Source organism: Phalaenopsis equestris, unplaced genomic scaffold, assembly GCF_001263595.1.
Source record: "Phalaenopsis equestris unplaced genomic scaffold, ASM126359v1 Scaffold000938, whole genome shotgun sequence".
NCBI lineage: Eukaryota > Viridiplantae > Streptophyta > Magnoliopsida > Asparagales > Orchidaceae > Phalaenopsis > Phalaenopsis equestris.
Window position 1 is genome coordinate 1,186,588 of NW_018165377.1, and position 27,802 is coordinate 1,214,389.

The window sequence follows — 27,802 nt, forward strand, 5'->3', positions numbered from 1 at the left end:
CAAATGCAGCCTAAAATTTGAAATCAACAATTTTTTTCGAAAAACAAATGCATGGAAATAGATACACAGAACAAGTGATAGGGTTCTTTATCGCATACAAATTCAGCAAGAATATCAATTTCAAATATCATTCAAACCCTCAAGCCATAAACTTCTAAAATGGCTTGAAACTTAAAAACAACCAAAGATAAATTAACTTCAGTACATAATGCCTTCTTCCCATGAGAAAAAGGCAAATAATACCCAAGCTAAGTTCTGCAGCTTATGATAAACTTAAAGAGCGTAGTACATTTGAAGTGTTAAAATCAGTCAAAATCTAATTCCTTCCTGCTTTTGATAACCACTTTTTTCCTCATTTCAAAGTCAACCTTGTCCAGATCCATGGCCGTTGCCAGATACCCATAAAAGACCCTACTCTTCTCACCAGTCTTCTTGTCCACCTTAACTAAGTCTGGGTTTTTTTCATCATTATTCCCAGAAAGAGAAGCTTGCACACGAGCCCAACCTTTACGTCCACGGTTTTCTTTCTCAAAATATTCAGACAATTTCTCAGCCTCTCTTAAGCCAACTTCAGAATTTAGAAATCTAACTGCAGTAAAACCCGAATGTCCCTCCTTCCCATATACAGACTTTGCCTTACCGCCACCAAAGCCAAGTTCTGGAAGGGAGATCAGGAAAAAACAAGACTAATATCAAAACTAAGTAGTGATTTTATATGCATATGCAATCCTAAAGCTATATGCCTTCTTATAATATTCGATTCTACATGATCATCTATGGTTGACCTAATAACAAGAGCCCAACGAAACTTCTGAAGTAATGATCGGTGCGTCAACTGTGAAATAAGCATGTGCTTGTAAACCTGCCTAACAAATATGGAAATAATCAATGAACTAGGACAGTTGGCTCACTAGTTCAGATCTAAGAGGTAATATGTCCTATAAAAACTTTAAAATAATTACCTACAGAATATGAAGTATTTCAATGCGGAATGCACTTACCCAAAGATGGTAATATGCACTTCACAACTACAATAGAAATGGTTAAAAACAGTGCTTAACCAGAGTTGTCCACAAAAAAAAAAAATAAAAAAGTGCTTAACCAGAGTTGTCCACTGTCCACAAAAAAAAAAAATAAAAACGAAAGGTTCATATCATACAATAAATATGGCACAAAACTTTCATTTTTTTTTTCTTTTTTATTCATAAACCTGCTAGCTATGATAGATAAGAAATGGAGTAGAAGAGTTGGCAATTTACAAAATATACGTAGAAGGGAACAAGAAAGGTTGGGTCAAGAACTAAAATGACAGGAGCCTCAAGAAAAAGTGTGCAGCTTAAATGTCAAGCAGAAAAATAATGGCATTGCCCAATATTGTTCCATAATTCATGAACAGAGAAGAAGAAAAACTAATGTATGACTTTCCAAGTTCATGTTAGCAGTAAATTCAAAGGAAATTTGTGAAAAAGAAGAAATTGAAGCGATGAACAGGTCAATAGAATCTCCCTAATCGAGTAAGCATATATTCAATGAAGTTGAATGAATGATGAATATAAAATGAAGGAGTGCAAAATAACTTAATGTAAGGGGAACAAACTCGGAGCTGTATTTCGAGAATCCAATGATTTGATACCTAATTATGAGATGATCAAGATTCTATTCAACCAGCATTCTCACTGAACAAGCCATAAAGACAAGCTGAATGACCTGTCGGAGAAAGTTCCAATAAGAATGGCATATTACTATTTCACAAGAATAGAGGATCTGGTGAACATTTAGGAGTAGAATATATCAGTGAATCCATAGGCAAAAGCATAAGGATTAATGTTTATAGAAAGCATGAGTCAGAAATATTAGAAGTTTGAGGATGCTTACTGATTTAAAATGAATCATCATCACAAGGCTCAAAATTTGACAGGCAGGAGTATAGATGGGTTTGCAAACAAATATTTCTCAAAAAAACAGAAAACAAAATCAGAATAGAGATGAGATGGTTTTCTGACAATCATTGCTGATACAAATAAAAAAATATAAAGGATAGCAAAGGGTTCCAAAAGATTAATCTTATTCAAGAGGCATTAGTAAGGTTTTAACAACTATAGTACAAAACAAAATCAACAACAGAAAATAAGACAACGTCTATGAACTATGAGCAGCGCTATCAATAGAATGGAACAGCAAATCCTATCAGAGAGATGGCTCGTGATCTTAATAAGTGTACAAAACTAACCAAAATGCATGTAACATAAAAAAGACAGACTGAACCAAAATATACTGAGGCCAGATAATATTTAAATAATATGCATACATTCAAATGCATCTAAAAATAATGAAATTTAAATGCTAGTTAAATTATACCTTTTAGTTTGACATCCATCTCTTTGTTACCCAAACCCTCCATACGACCATCCTTTCTCTTCCCTGTGCTTGTGTTATGTATTATTACTGCTGGTGGCCATAAAATAAGATCTTCCCTATTTCCTCTTGCCTCATCAGCAGATAAAGATTGATACTCTTTGGAGTTATCTGGGGTCTTCGCATAGTTCCAGCCCAACATAACACACAAAGCTTTGTGCAACCCAAGATGCTCGATTCTCAAATCAGGATTTGGGGAGTTGTAAGAATGCATTACAAGTCCATGGACATCTGTAAATTCTTTACCACCCCTGTAATGAGCAAATTAAGTGCACTAAATAGCAGAGTAATCAAAGTTTCCCCATTGAAGAAATAAGTACAATAAGGGGAGAAACTTAAATCCACTAAACGATAACTGCCCAACTCGAGCGAAATTTTGAACGCAAACCCTACAGGATAAAGATTGGAAAGCAGTTGCTTCTAGAATCAAATTATCCCTGCTTTTTTAGACCAAAAATTGTTTATACAAAGTCCCCCTCCAACCATAAGCAAGTTCAACCTTCTTGTGGGGTAAAAAAAGTGTCAAGGAAGGTTATATGGCTAATTACCCTCAATATACAATCCTTAAGTGATTATTTAGTTCACAACAAGCATTTCGAATTACAAAACTGTAGAAAATTATCTAGCTCACCAGCATAAATTTGTTGTAATTTTAGAATGTAAATAAGGGCTCGGACATTAATCCTGCAAAAAGAATTATTCATATATAGCGACTGTACTAATAATTCTAAATTCCCATTGGAGCAAACAAAAACTGTGCTAGCTAATAACAAGCATGGAATAAAACCAAATTCTTTCAAGATATAAAGAAACAAAATTGAATATTTACAACCATATGCTAAGCCTAAATTCATAAAGGTAACCAAACCAAAGTCCAGCACCAGCTCCCTAATAAGACATTGTTTGCTACATACGACACAATAGCTTGGTTTTATATGTGTTGCCACCAATGTTTGAAGAGACTAAGTTGAAAGGCAAAGCAATTTATCTTATCATAGGTCGAGATGTATGCCCCAAGACATGTGGTAAGTACTCCATGACTTTTATATTTCTAATATTTAATAAATAGAATATATGATAAGAAAATCAAATATAATGAAGATAGCCAAATAATTTCAAAATTCAAAGCCCATAATCACATGATTCAACAACTGATAACAACTGCAAAAAAAAAAAAAAACTCCCACAACTGGAATTGAAGACATGGAACTTCTTTTGCGTCTTAGCTTCATCATGATAGTCTTAGTGATGTGAATGGTGAAGCCAAATACACGAGTCACACAAGGTGGGAAATAAGATAAGTTGGATTTAGAGCTTCAATATTTCTGTGAACTTATAGAAAAAGAATGAATTTGATAGACTTTTAAAAGATAAAAATGAAAATAATTTTTTCCTTCATTTTATTTATTCAGGGGCAATATGGTTGCAAACGTTACTGGTGTAAAGTAAAAGAAAAACATGAGCTTTGATTTTGTTACATACAATGTAAACAGATGCAAAGCGATATCATACAGTTTGAAATACCCCAAACAACTCATTTACAACGCATTAAAAATTCACCCAAGTCAAGAGAGTTTTTAATTCATGGCGCACTCCTTATCAAACGCAACTCCTTTGTGTGCCCTTGCCCACAAACCCTCCCTCGAACTTCTTAACAAGAGAAATAGTTTCATGCATCATCTTTGGAGCCAACCAAATAGCCTTCAGAAATTTAAAAATCACTCCATTTAAACATTTAAAAAATTTATTTGCAATAGGTTAAATTTAATAATTTGATAATTTATTTTAGCTTATATCTTGAGGATATCGTCTCTATAATAAGGTGCAAAAGTTGTTCCTGTGCACCCAACGTTCGGTGATGCATCGCAAGTCGAATTATTTCCATTGGTTCAAATTACTTAATTGAGCCTAAAGGCAATCCCTAAAAATGCATTGTATAATATTGGTCGCTACCAAGCTAAATTATGTGCAAAGGGTTAGAAAAGACATCATTGTTTCACAATTTCCATAATTGCAAGTTGATCTAGAAGACTCTAATATTATCTAATCAAGTTTAAAATCAAACCTACAATCCAAATGGGTTCGTGAATGTATAATTTTTCGTGCATGGAGTTTAGCAAGTATTTAATAGTGTTTATCACTATAAAAACAAGGGACTAACCTAAAAGCTTATCCCATCTAAGTCAACTAATCAATGAAAGATTTTAACTCCTTTCATAGAATTGGGAATAGTTATCTTGCATTTTTCTGTCTCATTTTTACCCACCAATATGAATAAAGCATTAACTCTCTACTTCATTCCATCTCTTAATTGATCCATTCTCTAACTCCAACCAAATTCTCCATTAGTTTGTTTTTAGTCACAAGATTTTTCAATGAAGAGAGTTTCAATTAAGATAAAACAACACAACAAGGTCCTTTAAAATTGGGAAACATCAATTATTTAGTTTACACTTATTCTTAAGTCCCTTGGAGCACTGGCATTCAGGGCTTGTTTGGGGCAACTGCAGCTTATTAAAAAGTTGTTGCAAGGAAGTTTTGTTTGTTTGTTTTGTGCGGCTGTGCAACAACCGTGTTGCAGTTTTTTATGATAAAAAGACTTAATTGTACCAATATTAATATGTTGTTTATAGCAAAATCAGTCCAATTTGAATAACTCATATATAAAAACAAAAATTTGATTTAACATCCAAAGAGCAAAAGTTAAAAATAAAACTATTAGAATAACAAGTAAGAATATCATGATATTGAAATTAAAATGAAGACGATCAATTTCATGAAAGAATTTCTTCTCCAACAAAACTCTCCATGCCATATCACTATCTGAAGTGAAATCGTCTATTTGATTCGCTCGCTTGAAGAAGATAGTTATCCACCAAAGGCAGGCAATCCCGCACCACTGGTGTTGAAGATCAGGAAGAAACAAGAGAGGAGAAAATACCTATGGCAGAGAAGCAAAAGAGTAGAAAAAGGGAGCAAGACAAAAACGTGAGAGAGGAGAAAAGAACCGCTGACCGCAAATAAGCAAGATAGATAGCTAATAGGAACACAAAAAAACATGGACAGCGCGGCCGAGCCAACAACCCGCATTTCCGAGAGCATTTTGGAAACCATCGTCGCATCATTCGAACCAAACGCCTAATCAGGCGTTTACCCACCACGCAGCAACAAAAAAGCTTGTGTCAAACAGTCAATCATCAACACCCAGAGATTTATGCTCACTTAAATTATGTTAGTAAAAATTTACAAGAATCTAACCTAATTTAGCATTATTCGTGACAGATGTCATGCTTGTCCTAATTCCTAACCATCAAAATCATTGGAAGGAATCAATCTTAATCATGTTAATTCATTACTAAGGTTTCATCAAATATGTTTTGGGCAGGTTAAAATTTATGTTCAAAGCCTCTTATTTTTCAACGTCAAGTGAACTTCTACCATAATTCCATCAACGTTTTAAATAAAATCTAATGTTTAAAATTGCACAAATATTAAACCCTTTTTTTTTTCATGAGGCGAGGCATACGCCTAAAGACGTGTATGCCTCAAGATGTTTTGAGACTTGAGCCTCAAAATTAAACCATTAGATTAATTACTGCTCAAATGTGTATCACATTAATTGTAAATAAAATGAAAAATTTTAAGATCGAGTGCCACATTGCCCGAAAGAAAAAAAACCATTAAATTAATTTAAGGTTTTAAAATAATCTTCCTTATGAATAAAAAATATAAATCATTAAAAAATTGAGCTCGATTTCCTCCCAATAAAACATCTAAGAGTAATCCAAAAGGGGGAAAATAAAATTATAATAAGTCACACCAAAACAAAAATCTAGGATAAACAAGTATAAAAATAAAGTCTAAAATAAGCAAATAAAGTTCTCCTAAAATAACAAATTATGACTTATGACTAAATTTAAAAATCTCTTCCAATTCCACCACTCAAAAACTCTTCATTAGACCTCCAATTTCAATAACCTCTCCCACTTCCTTCAGGTGGAGTCTTCATTAAAATCAAAATAGGTAATTGCTTTATTGCCTCACCCATACTCACATTTATCAACATCCTCCCAATCTTCTTATCATCTTCAATCCCAATCATGTCCTACTTCCTTTGTAAACTAATTCCAATGATAAGTTTATTAAGTTTATTTAAAATAATGATTATATTGACCATTTATAATTTCTACTAATAAAAAATCAATAGTAAATTTTTGTTACATTATTTATGACTTTTTTTTTTTCATGTTCAAACCACCATGAAACAAGCCAATATCAAATTTATTCTCTTGCAGTTGTAACATAAAAACTCCATTTCCATTTTCCACAGACTATTTATCATATGAGAGCACATCATTAATAACTAAGGGTTCTTCATCATTCTCCAAAACTTTCATGCCAACAATGAAATGGAAGTGTACGTCACATTGCATGTACCTTAATGCATGCCTCAAATAATTAGGGTGTATGTGGTAAAAATAATGATTATATTGACCATTTATAATTTCTACTACAAAAAAATCAATACTATATTTTTGTTACATTATTTATGACTTCTTTTATTCATGTTCAAACCACCATGAAACAAGCCAATATCAAATTTATTCTCTTGCAGTTGTAACATAAAAACTCCATTTCCATCTTCCACAGACTTTATCATATGAGAGCACATCATTAATAACTAAAGGTTCTTCATCATTCTCCAAAACTTTCATGCCAACAATGAAATGGAAGTGTACGTCACATTGAATGCACCTTAATGCATGCCTCAAATAATTGGGGTGCATGTGGTTGTCTCCTATGGTGAGGTGTAAGCCACAAGGCACTTTGGATGTACCTCACCCTGAGGCGGGTTTCAAAGCAAGCCACCAATTGCACAAGCTTAATCAACACCAAGAATCACCTTTTGTTTGCTAAATTGATAGTTTTGAAGACTAGCCCTTAGTAGATTAGAGCACACATGCTAGTAAACAAGCAGCTACAAATTGTTGGCCTCGGGGACAAGCAGTAAAGAACAGAGGAAGCCCATTAATTGAGACCCAACATTAAAGCAAGGTGATTCACATAAATCTCACAAACAACATATCTATTTAAAAGCAAACAAAAAAAATTGTAGCTTCATCACTATTGACATCATTGAGACAAGTTTGATTTAGCTTTAAGAATCACCTTTTAGCATTCAACTTCGTTGAGAGCTTGATGCATGCACACACACACAAACATAGAGATAGGAGAAGTCAATAAATACATAAAAATGCAGTTGAAAAAGCATGTTCTTATAATTATGTTTGTATTAATTTATTTATATATAGACAGTATTAAATTCATAGAAACATAAACGCATTCCACAATTTAGGCTGAGATCTTTACACAGACGAAGGAAATATCATAAATGAATCAAATATATACCTGTTTCGTGCTGATGTGATGCCCAAAAAAAATCAACTTCAAGCCAAACTGAACTCAAATTTTTTAGTTCAAGCCAAGGACGGCCTGCTCAAACTCAACTTGGCAGTTGGCACTACACACCACTAAGATGTTATTGTTTTCCAGAGTTGTGGCTCAGCACGTACTTGGCATTGATTCATGTGGTTTGTTCCTCTGAAGCAAGTCATTGATGCTCTATTTGGAATTTATATTTTTGACTGCTTGCATTATATGGGCATTATGCTCTTGCTAAGTTGTTGGCTTGATGTTCAAAATTAAAAATATTAAAGTTTTAAGTCAATGCCCTTAATGGCTAATTTTGCAATCTCGTTGACTTCTTTTATGAGCGCACAAGGCAGAAACCATAATAGTTAACAAGATGATGTTCATGCTAAAGATTTAGCTCCATTTAAACTCACTGCCAGATGGTATTATTTAACATGGTGTTCGATATTGCAATTTATATATATATATATATATATAGCAACCATACAAAGATGATTGATGAATATGAAGACGTATTTAGTTCATTTTTTTATTTTTCACACTCCAGTTCTCCTCATTAGTTTAAATTACTTTTTAAGCTCTATATCATTAGAAATATATTTGTTTGAATTACTGAATTTTTATAATTATCATAAGGATCTCTTTTATTTTTATTATTTGCAATTAGCATGTCTATAAACTTCTACACTGACAATATTTGCAATGTATGTATTTTAATATTGCCTATGAGTTTGATTAAATTGAATATTTGTTCAAATACATGTCTAAAATATTTGTATTAGGCTATAAGAAGTACGCATAAAACCTCTATTTAATTTAAAGTTTAAATGGATAAATACTTACATAATGACAGAATGTTCCTTTTATTTCATTTTAACCTAACATAATTCAAACTATTAATAATTAATTTTTGTTACAGAGGTTGTTCAATACGAAATAAAGCTTCTCCAATTTCTAGTGTACGATGCAATCAGTTGTTAGATACGCCATTTGAAGAGCGCTATGATTGTGTTTTTTTCTCTTGAGTGCAGAAAACCAGTTGTACTTGCTTCCCGATAGCAGCAGCAAAGCTTAAAACAGAAAATAATAAACATTCATAACACTATAATAGCAATAAAACTATGAAATATGCAATGCAACTAGATTAGAAATCTATCTAGTATTTTTGAAAACTAAACGGCTAGTGGCATATACAATATTCAAACAGGCAAGTAATGAATTGATGGGAAAGGTACAAATGTTGCATCGGTAAGGATTTGATTATAACGTTAAACACCCAAAAGGGTGTATGACTTTAGGAAGATTTGCATGCATACCACTCAATTCCAACGTTTTTACATATATAACACCTACATTTTAATTTTTACATATGCCACATTGCTTATGCATGAAAAGGTGTGTTTCATTTTTTAAAAGTCATAATAATGGTAATTTTTATGTGAAATGAAAGATTTGGGCAGTATAAATATGAAAATTAAAGTTTAAATGTTGTAATTGGGTCGTATTTATTTAAATGCCCCATGACTTTAATAGAGAATGGTCGAAGCCTTCAGCCAGGCCCAAAAACAAAATAACCAAACAAGACAGCTAACTAAAACAAGAATAGACAGATATTATGAAGCTCCAAAGAACCATACTCGCCACTTAAAACTCTTAACTCGACGGGATAATTACACTAGATGGTCGATTATACAAAAGCAGCCGAATACTGCATTCTTGGAATATTGTAAATTGTAAAGAAATAAACATTTATAACCTGGCTCGCCACAAGATCCAATATGTCAATTCCAAAAGCTTTTAGAATCACACAATAAAGCAAAGTGAGGATCTATTAGCAATTACAAAGAGATATATGAACCAAGTAGTTACAAAATAAATTAAATGACAACACATGAACAATCCAACGACAACGAGAAATCAGATGGGAGAGAGACAAATTTCCATAGAGATTAGGGCAATCAAAATATCCAAAAGGGTGTATGACTTTAGGAAGATTTGCATGCATACCACTCAATTCCAACGTTTTTACATATATAACACCTACATTTTAATTTTTACATATGCCACATTGCTTATGCATGAAAAGGTGTGTTTCATTTTTTAAAAGTCATAATAATGGTAATTTTTATGTGAAATGAAAGATTTGGGCAGTATAAATATGAAAATTAAAGTTTAAATGTTGTAATTGGGTCGTATTTATTTAAATGCCCCATGACTTTAATAGAGAATGGTCGAAGCCTTCAGCCAGGCCCAAAAACAAAATAACCAAACAAGACAGCTAACTAAAACAAGAATAGACAGATATTATGAAGCTCCAAAGAACCATACTCGCCACTTAAAACTCTTAACTCGACGGGATAATTACACTAGATGGTCGATTATACAAAAGCAGCCGAATACTGCATTCTTGGAATATTGTAAATTGTAAAGAAATAAACATTTATAACCTGGCTCGCCACAAGATCCAATATGTCAATTCCAAAAGCTTTTAGAATCACACAATAAAGCAAAGTGAGGATCTATTAGCAATTACAAAGAGATATATGAACCAAGTAGTTACAAAATAAATTAAATGACAACACATGAACAATCCAACGACAACGAGAAATCAGATGGGAGAGAGACAAATTTCCATAGAGATTAGGGCAATCAAAATATTTTATTTTGCTAACATAAAACAATACAATCCGAATACATAAGGATAAACATCTACAATTCGAGAGGTAGGCGAACTATCCTAAATCCTAACTCTAACACCTAATTCAAAAGGTAGGAGATCTCTACCAAAGCCTGACCCTAAGATCCAAGACAACAATAAGACATCAAAACATAACCCTGACCTATTAAATCATATTTATACCCCACAAGTATAATCGACAAAAAACTAAATTGCCCTTTTAGCCTTGAGCATAAAATAAGCTTTCAAATTATTTGGCGGGCTCGACATAGTGGAAAACGCCATAGGTGTTGGTTTAATATTACTACCCTCCCAAAAAGGCACATTGTCTCAAGTTGTAAGAGAGAAAAAAAACTCGGGAAAGATCAAGTCGTACTGCTTCCACTCATAAGCTAATTTGAGTCTAGCTTTCTTCATCAGCACTTAATTGAAATAAGTGAGAGGTCGTTGACACTGGATGAGGATTGTGTTTAAGCCATGGACTGAAGCATCCGTCTCTACAATGAAAGATTGATTGAAAACTAGCAACGTCGGCATTGGTACGTTAGTCATGACCATCATTAATTTCACAAAAGTGTGAATGGTCGCTTTCCCCCACTGAAAGTTATCATTCTTCAATTTCATCATCAAAGACCACAAAATTGAATTGAAACCCTTCACAAATTTCTGGCAGTATCCTGTAAGCCTAAGAAATATTCTCAAACCCTTTACAATCTTTAGTCAGCTGTCACTCCAACAAAGTCACCGCCTTTAATGGATTTGCTGACATCAATGTCTCACACAAACTAGGGTCACCACGAAGCACCACCATCTTGTCTCCCTCTTGAAACTCCATTATCGGAAGTTTCCAATTCATCTTAATCTCCCCTAAGGACTGCAACCATTTTATACTCAATATCATGACGGTACTCCATAAATCCAAAGAAGAAAATCCTTAATCACTTGAATACGTTGCAATGTTAAAATCACCCATTTACAAACTCCTTTGCTATTCTCCATGTATCTCATCCCCATTATGACACCAAAACTTCCTATATCAACCATATCAAGCCCGAATTATTTCACTAATTGAGTAAAGATGAACTTTTTGAATGACCCCACTATCTACCAACACCACTACGTCTTGCTCTCTAATATGTCCGCAAAACTTCATAGTGTGCTTCAGTGATAAATCTACCACTGAGTTCAATGAGACTTTTATCGCATACAAATGAGGGTGGTCCTCCCTCCTCTACCAAAACCACTCATGTTTCTTCTTCCCTTGCTTAGACATCACACTATGAAAACTTATAATGTCTTATCCTTGCAACAGTGTCCTAAAAAAACTTCTTTTTACACCGAAAATATAATCCCTTGGCTTGTTTCTCCTAAATCTGTCTCTGTAAGGTGTTTGATTGTCGCCTTCGACTGTAGCCCATTATTCTAATCCCACTGAACCTCTCACTAGACTTCCACCATTTGAGTTTTTGATATCACCACGGCTGTAGCATTAAGGAATGGTGCTCCACTTATGTGGCTTCTATTTGTTTGTTACATTGCATTTTTATTTTCGACCAACTGCACTAATTCTATTATTTCCCCCATCTTTGTGGTCTCAACAGACAAAGTGCTGCCCAAATCTTTAGCTTCAACCCTTTCATGAAGTTTCATTCCAACACTTTTTTGATATCCCTCTCAAATGGCCGAATAACATCTTAAATTTCTCCCTGTAATCCATGATAGGTCCCCTTCCTAAGCTAATGTTAAAAAAACTGCTCTTGTAAATTCTCTTCTCATGTGGTTCTAAAAAGCTCAAATAATCGGTTCTTGAATTCTTCCCATATTTTGATTGGCTGATGTTCTCCTCGTTCATTCCACGTTTGAGCCTTCACTTCCCATAGGGTCGCTACCATCATTTTTTCTTCCTCCACAAACTAGTTAACAACAATGTATCTATCCACGTGATAAATCAAACCATAGATACCCTCTCCTTTAAAGATCAATATCTTCAACTTTCTTATGTGTGAGTCTCTTCCTGAATTTCCTCGACCAAAATTTCTTCCACCCATAAACCGTGGGCCGTTGATTTCAACTCTAGCTCTAAATAGCTACCCTCTCCTTCATAGACACCCTCTCCTTCAAAGATCAGTATCTTCAACTTTCCAAAGTTTCTTACACCATTAAAGGGCGGGCCGTTGGTTTCAACTCTAGCTCTGAATAGCTACCCTCTCCTTCAAAGATCAATATCTTCAACTTTCTTATGTGTGAGTCTCTTCCAGAATTTCCTAGACCAAAGTTTCTTCCACCCATAAAATGTGGGTCGTTGGTTTCAAATCTAGCTCTGAATAGCTCTAGCACGCTCCATAATCAACTCGTTTGTCCCCATAGGCTTCTGAAACGGCTTTAACCCGGAAGGTTGTAGCCGCAAAAGACACTGGCGCGGCTTGATGCAGCCTTCTATCCGGGTCTCGCCCACCATAGTTCCCTATTCCAAACCAAAATTCTTCAAATCAATCTTCTCCAACTCTGAATAGCACGTCATCTCGTTCTACCTTCTACCTCTTGTTCTAGCTGTCTAAATGTCATGCTATTCCTTCCAAATGCTACCACTTGAGTCCGCTCCCAAATCCTTCCAACTGATCTCGTGACTTCAAATCAGCCTAAGGCAGTGAGGTTGTCCTGATGTCGTGTGAATACTTCTAGTTGTTGTCAATCGCATCAGCTTCAAACGTCATCATTTGATCTCGCTGCAGATAATAATTTGTGTGGAACTCAATGAACTTCTTCAACATTTCTTCCAATGTCGTAAGTCTCCCTTCGAAAGGCCCTTCCATGGGCCTCTTCCATTCCAAATCCGATTAGGCTCACATCTACTATTTTTTTTTTGCAAAGCATCTACTTTTTTGGTTGTCATTACTCCCAATAATACTTTTTTATCACGAAGGTGGAACTTTGTACGATGCAATCCCGTCGTTGGTTTCTTAGCTTGTTGGAATAGTGATTGTATCGTGAGATTAGATCACGAAGGTAGCGTGAAGAAGATACCATATACCATGTGATCCCATCGTTGACTTCCCATGTAAGTAGAACCACAACTGCTTTGTGAGGTTCAGTTAAGTCGCGAAGGTGACGCTTATACATTGTGATCCTGTCTTTAGCTTCCCAGCCAGATAAAATCGCGACTGTTTCACGCGGTTAATCACAAATGCAATGCAATGGAGACTTGTACGATGTGATCCCGTCGACTTCCCAACTATCTTGAATCACAATTGTATTGCGAGGCTCAGTGACGAAGGCGACTGAGATCTGGTAGTTAATTTCCCAAAAATTGAGTGCTCTGATATAACTTAATAGGAAAGAGATGAATTTCTATAAAGATTAGGGCAAACAAAATATTTTATTTCACTAACACAAAACAACACAATTTGAATACATAAAGGATAAGCGCCTAAAATTTGAGAGGTGGACGGTCTCTCCCAAACACTAACGCCTAACACTTTCAATTTGACAGATAGGCGATGTCTCCAAAACCTTAACCCTAAAATTCAAAACAACAATTACAAATCATAACATAACCCTAACGTAATAAACTATATTCATATCCCCACGATAATAACTAACAAAAGACTACACAAAAAAACAACAACAGACCTTTATCCCATTAAATGAGGTCGGCTGCATGAATCCTTTCTCTCTATTGCGTTCTATTGAGTGTCATATTTTCACTTAATTATAATAAATTAAGATCATTTTTTATACAATATGCTCAAGTCTTTCTAGGTCTATCTCTGCCTTTCTTAACAAAAGTCGAATCTAAAACATTTACTCCCCTAACCAGATCATCAGATGGTTGACGTTTAATGTGATCTAACCATCTAAGACGACTCTATAATTTTATCCACCATACCTATCACGAATATAGTCCTTTCGCATTTTTTCCTCTAAGTGTCAAGCCACTCATCCACCTAAGAATTCTCATCTCGGCAATGCTTAACTTTGTTTTATGCTTCTCTGTTAAAGGCCAACATTCTACATCGTATATCATTGCAAATCATCTTATAAAATTTTCCTTTCAGGCTAAGCGGTATTTTTCTATCACACAATAGGCATGATGCATTCCTCCACTTTAGCCAACCAACTTCAATTCTAATAATAAAATTCCCATCTATATCACCATCACTTTGAACAATAGACCCGAGATATCTAAAGCGTTCACACCTTTTAATGATTTTTCCAGCAAAGCATCTGCTTTCTTGGTTGTCATTGCTCACACAATAGCTAATACTACTAAAACTACATTCCATATATTCAGTTTTAGTTCTACTCAAATGAATGCCTTTAGTCTCCAACGTAAACATCCATAATTCAAGTTTTCCCTAAACTCTCTAGTCTTATCCACAAGAAAGATATCATCAACGAAAAGCATACAACAAGGTACATCCACCTTTAAATGTCATGTATTCATTACTAAAGAAAAAAGACATGGGCTTAAAGTCGAACTCTAATGTAATCAAACTAAAATAGGAAAATATTGGGTCAATTATCCTTTTGTTCGAACACGAGTAACATCATTAATATACATATTTTTAATGAGTTGAATGACTAACAAAAGACTAAATTGTCATTTTAACCTTGCGGGTAAAGTAAGTCATGAAATTATTTGGCAGGCTAGGCATAATGGAAAACGCACAGGTGCAGGCTAAAAAATTCATAACAATTTCTAGCAGAAACTCAATGAAAACAAATTAACTAAACAGGAAAAAAGACACTGCAAAAAAGTACAATCATGCCATGGATCAAGGACAAATTTTAGAAATAAATAATAGGGAAAAAATGAAAGGCCATTAAAAAAATCCATATATTGACAAGCAGATTAGGAAAAATCATCACCAAAAGAGGAACGGTTGAAAAAACTGCATGAATAAGGGTTAGCAACTGACATTTGTTCAGAATTAAAAAATATATTAAAGGCAGGAAAATCTGGAAATGAATTTAACACAAATTTCACAGGCATACACAAATCGACGAACAATAAGAATGGTCCTATCAAAGCAATTTGTTATCTGTATAAAAAATAGATAATAACACCAAAAAGGTCAGAGATATTGGCTACAAGATAATTGACTACTAATTTCAAACTACATACAGAAAAACAATAGCAAAACAACTTTCTCCCAAACCAAAAATAGTTGCTAACAGAGTTGGTAAAAATCCAATCTCAACAGATTTGACGCCAGTTCAAGGGGCAATTTGAAGACTTAACTATACTACAAATACCACTAGAAAATTCAGCAGATTGATCCATAAACCTACAAAATCAGTAGCTGCAGACCTGAGTCTATCCATTATGTTCAACCAAAACTTCAGAGTGAACAAAATTATGAAAATTCATGTCGTTTCATAGATATCATCATAGGAAAATCCCTAAGAATTGAAATTTACAATATAAAATAGAACTAAAAAGTAAATCTCATTGATATATCTGTCAAAGTACAAGTAGAACATAGATCTTCATCAAAACTACTTTGGCAAATTTCATTTCAACAAATTTAAAACTTGATATTCATCAAACAAATCTTAATATAAATTGTGCTACTGCAAAGCAATTCATAAGTCATGGCAAGCTATGTCAGAGCACAGTATACGTCTAAAATCCACCATCAATAGTGAGCACAATCTCATCACTAAAAATAGCCTCAGTAACAAGCTATATAAATTTATATCGAAGAATGTTGGGGAGAGATTTACAAAAAGACGATAAGAAGAGAGAAGAATTCAACGAATAATAGCAAATTCATTAAATAAGGTCAAATTAAACATATTAAAAATAGAATTTTTTGTCGAAAAGAATTTCAATCTGGTAAGTGTAATTCTAATGCACTGTCAATGTTTTACATGACCACATCTTCACATTTAAATTCCTAAAAGTATTGGAAGAAAGCCATTAAAAAATTAAAGGCAAAATTACTTTATCACTCGAATTAAACTCCATGTACCATTTGTCCACGTGAAAGTGCTTATAATTGTCATAGCTAGTACCCAATTTACCACTCGAATTAAACTCTATGTACCATTTATCCACGTGAAAGAGCTTATAATTGTCATAGCTAGTAACCGTGAATATCCTCATGTAAGCTGAGCAAAACATGTCATATATGAATATGAATGGTAAGAAACAATCAATTTGAGAATGCAAAAATAATGAGTCCTAATGAATACAAAAAAAGGAGACAAACTTCTGGAAAATGAAATGGTAAACAAACTGAAAATAGAAAAGCCATTATAATATGCCGTGATAGGCCCACAATATTTAAAAATTAATTTCCATTAATTGCGAACTTTTAAATTTAACTTATTTACAAAAAAAAAACTGAAAAAAAAATACAATATGAAAATTATAGAAATAGATCAGAGGGAATTAAAAAAATTGTCAGAGAAAACATAAAGTAAAAGCCTGAGGAACTAAATCATCAGAAACCTGAAAGTTCCAAAGTGATTCATTGGAATCTGCTTTCTTGAAATCTAGTGAACATAGGGGAATGACAATAGATTTATTTTCTTATTCCTGCCTCCCCTAGTAAATATAAATGAAAACCTTTTATCCACAAGCAAGTCAACGTTGTGAGTACTCTGATCTAAAGCATATGACTGAAAAAAAATAGTCATCATTATGATCACAACTATAAGTAGTCGGAGGGTCTGTTGTAAGTAGTAAATTTGGATCAATGAAACGCTATGGGGATGTAGAAATAGACGTGGATACTTGAGTCTAAAGAAAATGATGGCACCACATCATGATTGCAGACTTGATTTAATTAAATTGCTTCCAAACCGACTGTTGGTTGACTCTGATCTTGTTGTAATCCTCTTGTATTCAAAGAATTGCTTCCATAATTATGGAGGGGCCTTGAATCATTCAGCGAAATTACAACCAAAAATTTTGTAAGATAAGCAATAGGTTGGAATGCGTCTAAATTCGGCTTTCTGCCAATAATAATAAAAAAGTTTATCCAAATGACAATTAACGTCTAGCTCAACTAGTACACACGCCACTGAAGGTCTTGAGAAATGAGCATATATATTCAGATATCATTGGGTAGAGATAAACAAATAATGATTCATGAATTGAAAATTTGAAATATATGAGCAAACTTCATGTAATTGCATATGATGTTAATATAGAGATTCATGCCTATAATTTAACATATATAAGATATGATCCTAAGCAAAATGATAATGAAGATAAACATATGATACTCTTCCAGCAACGAGCTAATATTTCTGGATGACATTAATTACAGTGCTAGTATATAATTATTTGTACTTTGATTATTCATGTTATATATTTTATGTAATTGCATATGATGTTAGTATAGAGATTCATGGCTACAATTTATCATATATATGATATGATCATAAGCATAATGATAATGAAGATAAGCATATGACACTTCCAGCAATGCGATAATATTTTAACTTAACAAGTGGATGATATCAATTACACTGCTAGTATATAATTATTTGTACTTCGATTATTCATGGTATATAATTACACTCCCTTGTCGCATATGTGTCAATAGATAGAAATTACTTGTTGGGTTAGAGTAATCAAACTAACTAGTAACTTATTACATATTCCACCGGAGTACATTGTGGATCATCATCAATCACCACATAAACAATTTTAACAGTAGGATGTATTTAGATATTTTTAAGTTTATATAACAGCTTAATTAAATTTAAATTAGGTATCTATTGTTCAAATTCCTTTTCCATCAGTACTTTTCATTTCCCTTGATGGGCTATGTATGACTTGTGCTTATAGAATGAAAGAATATTGACTTTGTAGCATACTCTTACTGTCTATATTAATTGTTTATGAACTTTCCTCTTATGAGTACAAAACATGCTTTTATATCCCTTCACATCACATGTTGCTGAGATGTACAATTTTCTGGACTCAAAAGGGCAACATAAATAATAATGTTTTTATTTTTTCCTTAGAAATATTAACCAATGGCACGAGTATTAACAGAAGAATAATTTAAATATTTCTAAACCTCTAAAACTTTTTATAAAGTCAAAGCCTCATCTAGCACGTTCTGAGAACTATATCTTAATTCAGGTTTAATTACATACTTAAGACCTTCAATGAAATAAATAATAATAACAAAGTAATTTACAGAAAAATGATATTTGGCAGCAAAAATTTTAGATCTTGAAAAAATATTCATGCATGCTACTATAACCTATTTTGAAATCCTTATATTGACCGCATATTATCTCTACAAAGATCAAATTATAAATATTTTTCTTTATGTTTTTCAACTTGTGTGAGTTTTACTACAGTAGGAAATATTTGTAAAAAATAGCCAAGCATTATGTATTTATTTTATTTTAGCAAACTTGACTCTTTGGGATAAGACATGCTAACTTTTAAAAAAAAAATCTTTTAAACTATCTATGTAATTTTAAAATTCACTAAAATTATACCAATCATTGAATGTAAGAATATAATATTGAACCATACAAAAATTATCTTAAACTTCTGTGGAATCAAAAAAGTCAAATTCAATGAAATCGCATCTTTTATAGTGCTTGTTAACAGACCCAAAGATTATATCCTCTTCTAAAAAACATTAAGAGGCTACATATGCTCTGACAATAAATCCAATATATAACAACTATAATTCGGGAGTTTTTATAATACTACTTAGTACATGATTAAATTAAAAGATCATCGCTGTCTTTTTTTTTTTTTTCTAATGTGTTGTAAGCAAACAAATACAAGAATAAACCTGCATAATTCAAGGGGAAGCAAACAATCTACAAACAATTAACTTGCTACTAAAGATTATGCGAAGAATAAATAAACAATAAAAAAATGCAACTTCTAGGAAATCAACCTTAAGAGATAAGAACCGTTGAAATTAAAAGAATTAAAAATCTTGCATAAATTGTAGTAAGATATGCAGCAAATCTAAAAAAATAAAACAAATCACAGTCAATCGCATTAACTGCTAATTAATGGAAAGAAAAATGCAGAACCAGATCTTCCCTCCTAAATTACCTCAAATCCACACTCAATCAAAAACTATAAAGTCCAAGAACAATGAAGAAATCTTCACATCCACAAAACTAGAATTTTATTGAGCTAAATTTAATGTCACATACTGCAAAACACCCATATTTATAAACTTTTACACCAAGTTAAACAAATAGAAAGCACGAATCGTTTGTATATTTAGTCATAGAGAAATTGTAGGAATAAAAAAATAGTCATAATAAATCATGAACTGCATGCCCATAATAATCAAATCTCAAAACACTGCAACTCTAGAAAAAAAGCAGAAGACGGATAAGTCCCAAGTCAGATATAATGGGAAACCATGATAAGAATAAAAAAAATCATTGTTAAGCCATAAAACGCCTTGATAATGATAAGAAGAAACATTGTTAAGCCGCTAAAGCAACCGTTTAAATGAGGAAACCGAATCTATAATCATTAACCATCAACATCACAATAAACGTGATAAGGCCCATCAATATCACAATAGATGGAGCCCATAATAAGAACAATTCTTCAGCCGCCCATCCAAATAAATGAAGTTTCTTCCATAGTTTCCAAGAAAAAAAATATATTGATGATAGTGAAATGTAAATTGCAAGAAATTTTGACTAAAAAAATTTAAGCATTTTCAAGTCTTCCAATGTTTGAGAAGACTGAATCACAACAAAATTTCATGTAAAGATAAAAGGTAGAAACGCAGCAAAGTTCCCTTATTCCCTCCACAAATAACCAAAATTGAAAATACAGTTAAATGTCTAAGTTTCCCAAGAAACTTTGCTTATATCCGCTTGTAGTAATAAAATCAAATAGATGCTAAAAGAGCCTGACGATCATAATATTCCTCATCTCATCCCTATGCATAAATTGTCAATAATGCCAACTGAATAAAAAAAATCATTGTTAAGCCATAAGACGCCTTGATAATGATAATAAGAAACATTGTTATGCAGCTAAAGCAACCGTTTAAATGAGGAAACCGAATCTATAATCATCAACCATCAACATCACAATAAACGTGATAAGGCCCATCAATATCACAATACATGGAACCCATAATAAGAACAATTCTTCAGCGGCCCATCCAAATAAATGAAGTTTCTTCCATAGTTTCCCGGAAAAAAAAATATATTGATGATAGTGAAATGTAAATTGCAAGAAATTTTGACTAAAAAAATTTAAGCATTTTCAAGTTTTCCAATGTTTGAGAGAACTGAATCACAAAAAAATTTCATGTAAAGATAAAAGGTAGAAACACAGCAAAGTTACCTTATCCCCTACACAAATAACCAAAATTGAAAATACAGTTAAATCTCTAAGTTTCCAAAGAAACTTTGCTTATATCCGCTTGTAGTAATAAAATCAAATAGATGCTAAAAGAGCCTGACGATCATAATATTCCTCATCTCATCCCAATGCATAAATTGTCAATAATGTCAACTTCATCGATACCAACTGTATTCAACCTACAAGACAGCCAACTTAAGGAACTCTATTTCAACATCATAAAAAGGCTCAAATTGTTGCAAATGGAAATAATAATAAAGAAATGTTTGCCATAATAGCCTATTAAACCGAAATAGATTTCAATTGGATATCAAGAATGCATTCCTTAACGGTGATTTAGAGGAAAAAGAATATGTAAATTCTTCCAAGTTTTGAAATTAAAGAAAAAGCTAACAAATTTTTCAAGTCTAAAAGTCATAAGGCTTCAAGTTGTTCCCATGTGCATGGTCTGAAGATTTACAAAAGTGGTAATAACATTGTCTTACTCCAATGCAATCAAACTTCAGCGTATTTGTCAAATTCTCTCTAGAAAGAAAATTGATCATTCTTATTATATGTAGATGGCATTGTCCAAAATAGATGATAAAAAAAATAAACATTTCGGTCACTCAAAGTGCTTTCTTGCACGTAAGCAGTTCATTTGAGAAATGGTACTATAATTTGCTAACGATAGCATGCTCAAGATCTACTAAGAAAATAGGGATGCATGCTGCAAAATAACTCACACTTATGGATCCAACAACAAAGATGGGAACAGGAAGAGAAAACGCAGTTGTGGATAAGGAAATATATCGAAGATTGGTAGGAAAGTGCTTCCAACTCTCTCGCACACAGCCAAATATTGATTTCTATATATGCATGGTGAGTCAATTCATGAAGAGTCTCACAGAGGAACACTTGGGAGTTATATATCAAATTTTACAATACCAAAAGAAAAATCCAAGGCATCGATAGAGTACTTCAAAAAAGCCGCAAATAGAGAAATTGAAGTATAATTGATGTATGTTAGGTCAAATCAAAATATATCAAGAATCAACTAAAGAAACTGGAGTACTTGTTGATAATGATTGGGTCAAATCAACAATAGAAAAAAATAAAAAACAAGAGCACTGTGATCATGTGAACTGGAAATTGATTATTTGATGGGGGAAGAAAAAACCAGTGGTAACAAGAAGAAGTAAAGAAGCTAAATTTAAAGCTGTATCCCAAGGCATAGATGAAGGTAAGCCGGCAAGTAAGCTACATAGGAAGCTAAGAATCTCAATTGATAAATCAAAGAAGGTGTTATCGTATTTTGGGATAACAAAGCTACCATAAGCACTGCAAATAACATTGATGCTCATGGCAATAAAACAAGTAAAAATTGACCACATTTCATCAATGAAAAGCTAGAGTAAGGAATCATGAAGCTTATATATACACTTTAAAAACTCCAAAGAGCAAATATATTTACGATACCATTGTCACATCCTAAATTTAAATATTTAAAGTTCAATATAGAAATGATTGCCATCTACAGTTCAGCTTGAGGGGATGTGTGAATATTTGTCCCCCGCTCCCTGTCCCTCATCCGTGTATAAATAAATCTGAAAATAGCTTCATAGAAAAGCTTTTATATTTTGAATAAAATGGACTTTGGATTGTTTGTTCCAATATATCTTGCATTATTTGCTTCATTTTTTATCTTTCCGGTAGTTTTATTTATAATTATTGCTGAATTAATCATAGGAGGATTTCGGATATCCTACTTCACAACAAACACATTGAATGTATACCAATAAAATGAAGACAGTTAATCCATAAAAGCCCATGGAACTTCGTTGTCTAGAGCAGTTGAGCTGCACTGCATCTGATTGAACAGGCTAACAACATAAGAAGGTTAAAAAAAAGCCAAAATACTGCAATTGTTTACTTTCAGAATAGGCTGCCAGAATTATCTCCATACATATGCTGATAAGTAGCATTCATACACACAAAAACACACATATATAAAATAAAAAGCAACTACTGATTATGCAAACGATGTATCACTCTATTTTTTTATGATTCAGTTTCCTCGTGATCAAAAAAAATCTTAACCCAGGAACCTCATAATTTAATGTTCTAATTATACGAACCTATAACGAAATACTTTTCAACGTATTTGTTTTTTCCCTCTCCATCTTATGATTCAATTCAAACACTACTCGTTATGCCTTTTTTTTATGCTGCTGAGGATAACAATACAAAGGCATACGCTGACTAAGAAAATGTAGAGCAGAGCAGAGTCATTTTCCTGGTTTTAATTCAAGCCTACTCCTCCATGTAAGTAAATTTAGATAATAGAAAAAAAAAAAGGCTCTTCCCTAACCAAAACATAGGCTGTAGGTATAAAAATATCAAAAAAAATACAAGAATACCAGCAAATAACTATGTCAAAAATAAAGCATAAATTACAATTAGGCATTAAATCACCTAAAAGGAAACCAAGTGCACTATCAAAAGCAAGAACTAAACTCTTCCATGGAAAGCAATAACAAGAAAAACATAGAAGAATTGCCATCACCAGCAAGCCAAAGTATATGCATCTACCAATTTACAACAAAGTATAAGACCTTATTCTCATGATTAGGACACGAGCAATCCAAATAAAAATAAAAAAAAAGAAAAATATGAAATTGGACAGGTGATGAAATTTCCTCATACAAGTCAGTATAGAACGTAAACGACTGCTAAAAAAACCAATATAGATTTTTCACTGCTGATATACCATTTGTACCTTTAATATAAAATTCTTCAGAAAAGAAAGGGAAGGAAGAATTTGATTCATATTTTATTACAACTTCATATCAAACTATAACAACATATTTGATAGATGGCCTGTTATGTAATCAAATGTCCTTAACTTCATATCCCTCGAAAAGCAAATAAAAAAAGATTGATTTTATCCCTAAGGATATTATATTCTAAAATAAAATTTTAAAGCTTGAAATGTTAGACAACATAAATTAAAATGTAGGAGATATTCTGAGCAAAAACATATCAGAAGTAATTTTCATGCAGAGTTAATAACTAGTCATGATCCCAAATATTACCATCTCAAGCACTAGCTGCTGTTACAAATTTCATGACGTTGCAGACAAAGAAAATATATGCAACGCCAAGCAATCACATGACAAGAATTCTTTGTAATCCAGCAAAAAAAAAAACTTGGCTACACCAAATGAAATCGATAAATTAATTAAATATAAATCAATGGTAAGTGGCAAGATAACTATTACCACGTCAAGCATCCAGCCGTCATATCATTGCAGCAATGAACACGTTACATGATTGACAATATGATCGCCAAAAACATTACAATAAATGAGTGAAAGGTTACCTACGAAATGGTATGAAATTTAGAAGGTGATGCTATCTGATTGGAGATAATCAAATAAATTTCCAAAACATCAGATTATGTCTAGTTCTAAAGAAGATGGTTACTACCACTACGTCCAGAACAAATTGTAATCAACAATAATCATTATCAAAGTAACTAAGCTCATAAATTTCAGAAAAAAGAGGTTCAACAAAGATGAACGATTTGCAAGCTTGAAGAAAAAGTGATGGCTGCCAAAATTGGTGTTGAGCACAAAGTTTTACATAATATATTATATATATATATATATATATGCATAGCAAGCCATGAATTACATTTAATAATATGAAAGAGGACTTGGCATCTCAAACTTTAATTCATATAATGTCGGAACAGGCCTTCCACATTGAGCACCAACACAACAAAGCACAGTCCTAGAATCATTCAAGGAAGAGCCAAAATAATGTAAATTCAACAAAGCTAACACAACAGAAAATAGAACATGACTGTTCACAAAGAATAAGACCGGCAAGAAAGAACAAGGCGCCAAAAGTTGCCCAAGCTTAATAGCATACACAGGCAAAATCTTGGTAAAAATAAGCGGAAAAATCCCTTTACGCAAACTTCATAAAAGCGATGGAGTTAACTTTGTTAAGAAAAACAACATGGCTTTGAAGAAAACCAAATACCGTCCAAAAAGGGTGCAGACCAAACATCACTCCTTCCTAAGAAGAACTTCATATGTAGAAAATATCCTATATCTGCTAGTCAATTGCAGAAAATACTAAAGTTACCAACTTAAGAACAATTCAGCTATAAAAGATGTTTCAGCAAACTAGAATAAAGAAAATTTATATGGATCATAACACGGATCTAGATCAGTGACCAGATACAAATGCAAATAACCTAAGAAATTGACCTCAAATACTCCTATAACATATTGCTTCAATTGGTTTTCCAAAAGTTCCAACCTTCCATTCAAAATTTTGCACGGACATTAAAGGATCAAGAGTCTATATTAACAAATGAAAATTAAAGCTAATAGGCTAAAACCTATGTCTGAGTTCAACAAATAACAACTAATGAAGCTACAAGGTATATCAACTCCTTCACCTACCTTCACTCACCAAATCACCAGCTTGCAAGGCCATTTTTCCAAAAAGTTGATGCATTTGATGTTGCTATAGTTTCAAAAGTAGACCAGTACTCGAACTTACTCTTCTTCAACTGGATAAAAACCAAATTTCATAAATGAACCTTTTTTACAAACAACAATTGAAGCTTCTTCACTCTTCTGGCTCATCCACCAGCTTCGTAAACAGCTTCGGTCAATGATACTTTACGTTTCTGTCAAGGGGTTTGTCCCTTAAACAATATTGCATGCTTTTTCTCATATCTTCCTCAGCTCTGCAGTCAAACGCAGTCCTTGATGCAGTTTTTTTTAGCAAAAATGTTAAATTTCTTCAGAAACATTAGAGAACTTAAGCCATAACCAAGCCCTCCATCCTGCGATCCTACTTTCCACATAGTATACCCTAAATTACAAAGCATAACCTTAGCTATCTCTCTCTCATTTGCAAATTAAACATAAGGCAAGCATTGTGAGGAGAAAGCCTGAATTACTGACACCAAATAAAAAAAGCAAGAGCTGTTCCATCGAATGATATACAGATAAAATAATGCACCTAAGAAAGAATAAACCTACGAACAAATGCGCCTAAGTTAAATTTTCTATCTTACTTTTGTTGAAGCTATGGGATGCACCTTAGAAATAAATACAAGCCTAAAGAAAAGTCACAGTTTGATTCTTACTTCTTAAGGAGACTCAATTTGGTGATTAACGTGATTGAAATCCAAGTTTATCATTACCAATTAATTGACAAAAAGACAGAAATTTAGTTCAAGCTTCCTCAGACATGGAAGGGAAACCTAACATTTGCCCAATTGAGGCTGGTAACTCAAGATTTACCAGACAAACAAGAGATGATTAAAAAGCAATAGTAAAAATGAGATATTTGCTGTCAAATAAATTCCCATTGATGTGTGGATTGTCGCAAACAATGAAATATGAATACAAAATTTTAAAAGCTAAGTAATGTAACAGGCAATGTTAAACAACCACCCCTAATTTGGGGTTCAAAAAGTTGCTTGAATTGAAAATAAACTAGTAATGCGTCAGCCAACTTTTTCAGCCAGCAGAAGATGCAAAGTAAATATGAAACTAAGTTGTGTGGCAAGTATAGGCATGCAAAATACACAATAAAAACTATGAAAAAGCTAAATAGAAGTAACATCCTAAACTTGTTCAATTGTTTGATGAAAAAATTAAATGAAATTAAAATAAATAAGCGCAAAATCCAACAAAAAGCTAGCTAAATACTGATTACCGAACCATTAAAACAACCAATAATCATAAAACATGTAAAACTAAAAGATGACAAATAATAATAATGGTAAGGAGAAGCATAATAGCCATGAATACAACAGATGTTAATCAAAACAATCATAAAGCATGCATTCCAATCAAGCAATAGAAAAAAATCCAACTCTGTGTCATCCAAAAGTTCAACATCCAATAAACATGTGAAATAAGTAAGAATTTCGGTCGTGTCAAACCTGCCGCAAACAATGCACTGCAACGGCCCATTCTTCCCATCCTCTAAATAATTCTTCATATGTGTTGGATTCTCGCTGATGCTCTTGGACAACCTAAGAAAGGCTTCCTTCAAAGCCTTCGGATCCACATCCCTAGCCACGAGAGAGTCGTTACTTTCGGCGCGTGGCTTCCGAGCTGGCAAATCATCATAACCTTCACCCCCCAACTTTACCTGCTTGGACAGCCTCCTGTCATCGACATGCTCCTTTCGAGAAGGGCTACCCGTCCTGCCCAAGCCATCACCAACCGGCCCTGAAGAAAAACCCGAATTCACAGCAGAGCTTCCACGCTGCGGCGCTTGCTGACGACGCCAATCAAATTCTTCTTCCCCGTACTTTCGCTTCAGCGATGACGACCCCGCGGGTCCCTCAAGTCCAAGGGAAGACCAGTAGTCAGCGCCTCCACGGGGAAACGGTGGCGGTGGCTCGCGGAAACCTTCGGGGCCATAAGGCCCGGGGATGTGTGGATCGAATCCCTGCGGGTTACCGGGATGGAAGAACTTGTCGCCGCGGGGATCCATCTGGTAATCAGGAGGAAGGGCGAAGTAGGAGCGGACAGTGCCGTCGGCGAGAACGATGGTTCGCCGGTCGAGGTTGTGGAAGCCATATGGAGGAGGAGGTGGAGAGGAAGCAGAGGTATGATGGTGGAACGTCGGTGGGAGACTGGCGGCGGGAAGGGTGGCTCCCGCGGGGTGCTTCATCGGCCCGGAGGAAGGCCCGGGAATGTCTTCCTTAAAAGGGGTGGAATCTGAAGGGGCATTGCGATCGGAGGGGGGTTTTTTCGATGAATCCCAATGGGACTTCCGGCCATCGGCGCCGCCGACAGCATTAGCGGCGGAGGTCTTGTGGGAAGAACCCCTACCACCGGCGGCGGACTTAGGGTTTTTCATCCTGCTGCAAATCGGAGTTCCTAGGCGAGTTCACCAATTGATGAAAGCGGCATTTATAT

The 27,802-nt window shown here is 33.8% G+C and overlaps 1 protein-coding gene across 1 annotated transcript; it reads right to left on the minus strand.

Moving 5' to 3' along the window:
• Positions 1–32: 32 nt before the first annotated feature.
• LOC110032404 lies at positions 33–27,802 on the minus strand. The gene is made up of 3 exons (XM_020736034.1): positions 26,815–27,802; positions 2,359–2,666; positions 33–658 (listed from the first exon to the last, which is right to left on the minus strand). The coding sequence occupies exons 1-3, from the start codon at positions 27,741–27,743 to the stop codon at positions 306–308; spliced, it is 1,590 nt and encodes a 529-aa protein (XP_020591693.1). The 5' UTR covers positions 27,744–27,802; the 3' UTR covers positions 33–305.

Coding starts and splice junctions, on each gene's coding strand:
- LOC110032404 (XM_020736034.1), bottom strand. CDS start 27,743: ATGAAAAACCCTAAGTCCGCCGCCGGTGGTAGGGGTTCTTCCCACAAG. Junction 2,667..26,814: donor CAGTGCATTGTTTGCGGCAG/GTTTGACACGAC, acceptor TGCTCATTACAG/GGGTGGTAAAGAATTTACAG. Junction 659..2,358: donor GATGGATGTCAAACTAAAAG/GTATAATTTAAC, acceptor TCTCCCTTCCAG/AACTTGGCTTTGGTGGCGGT.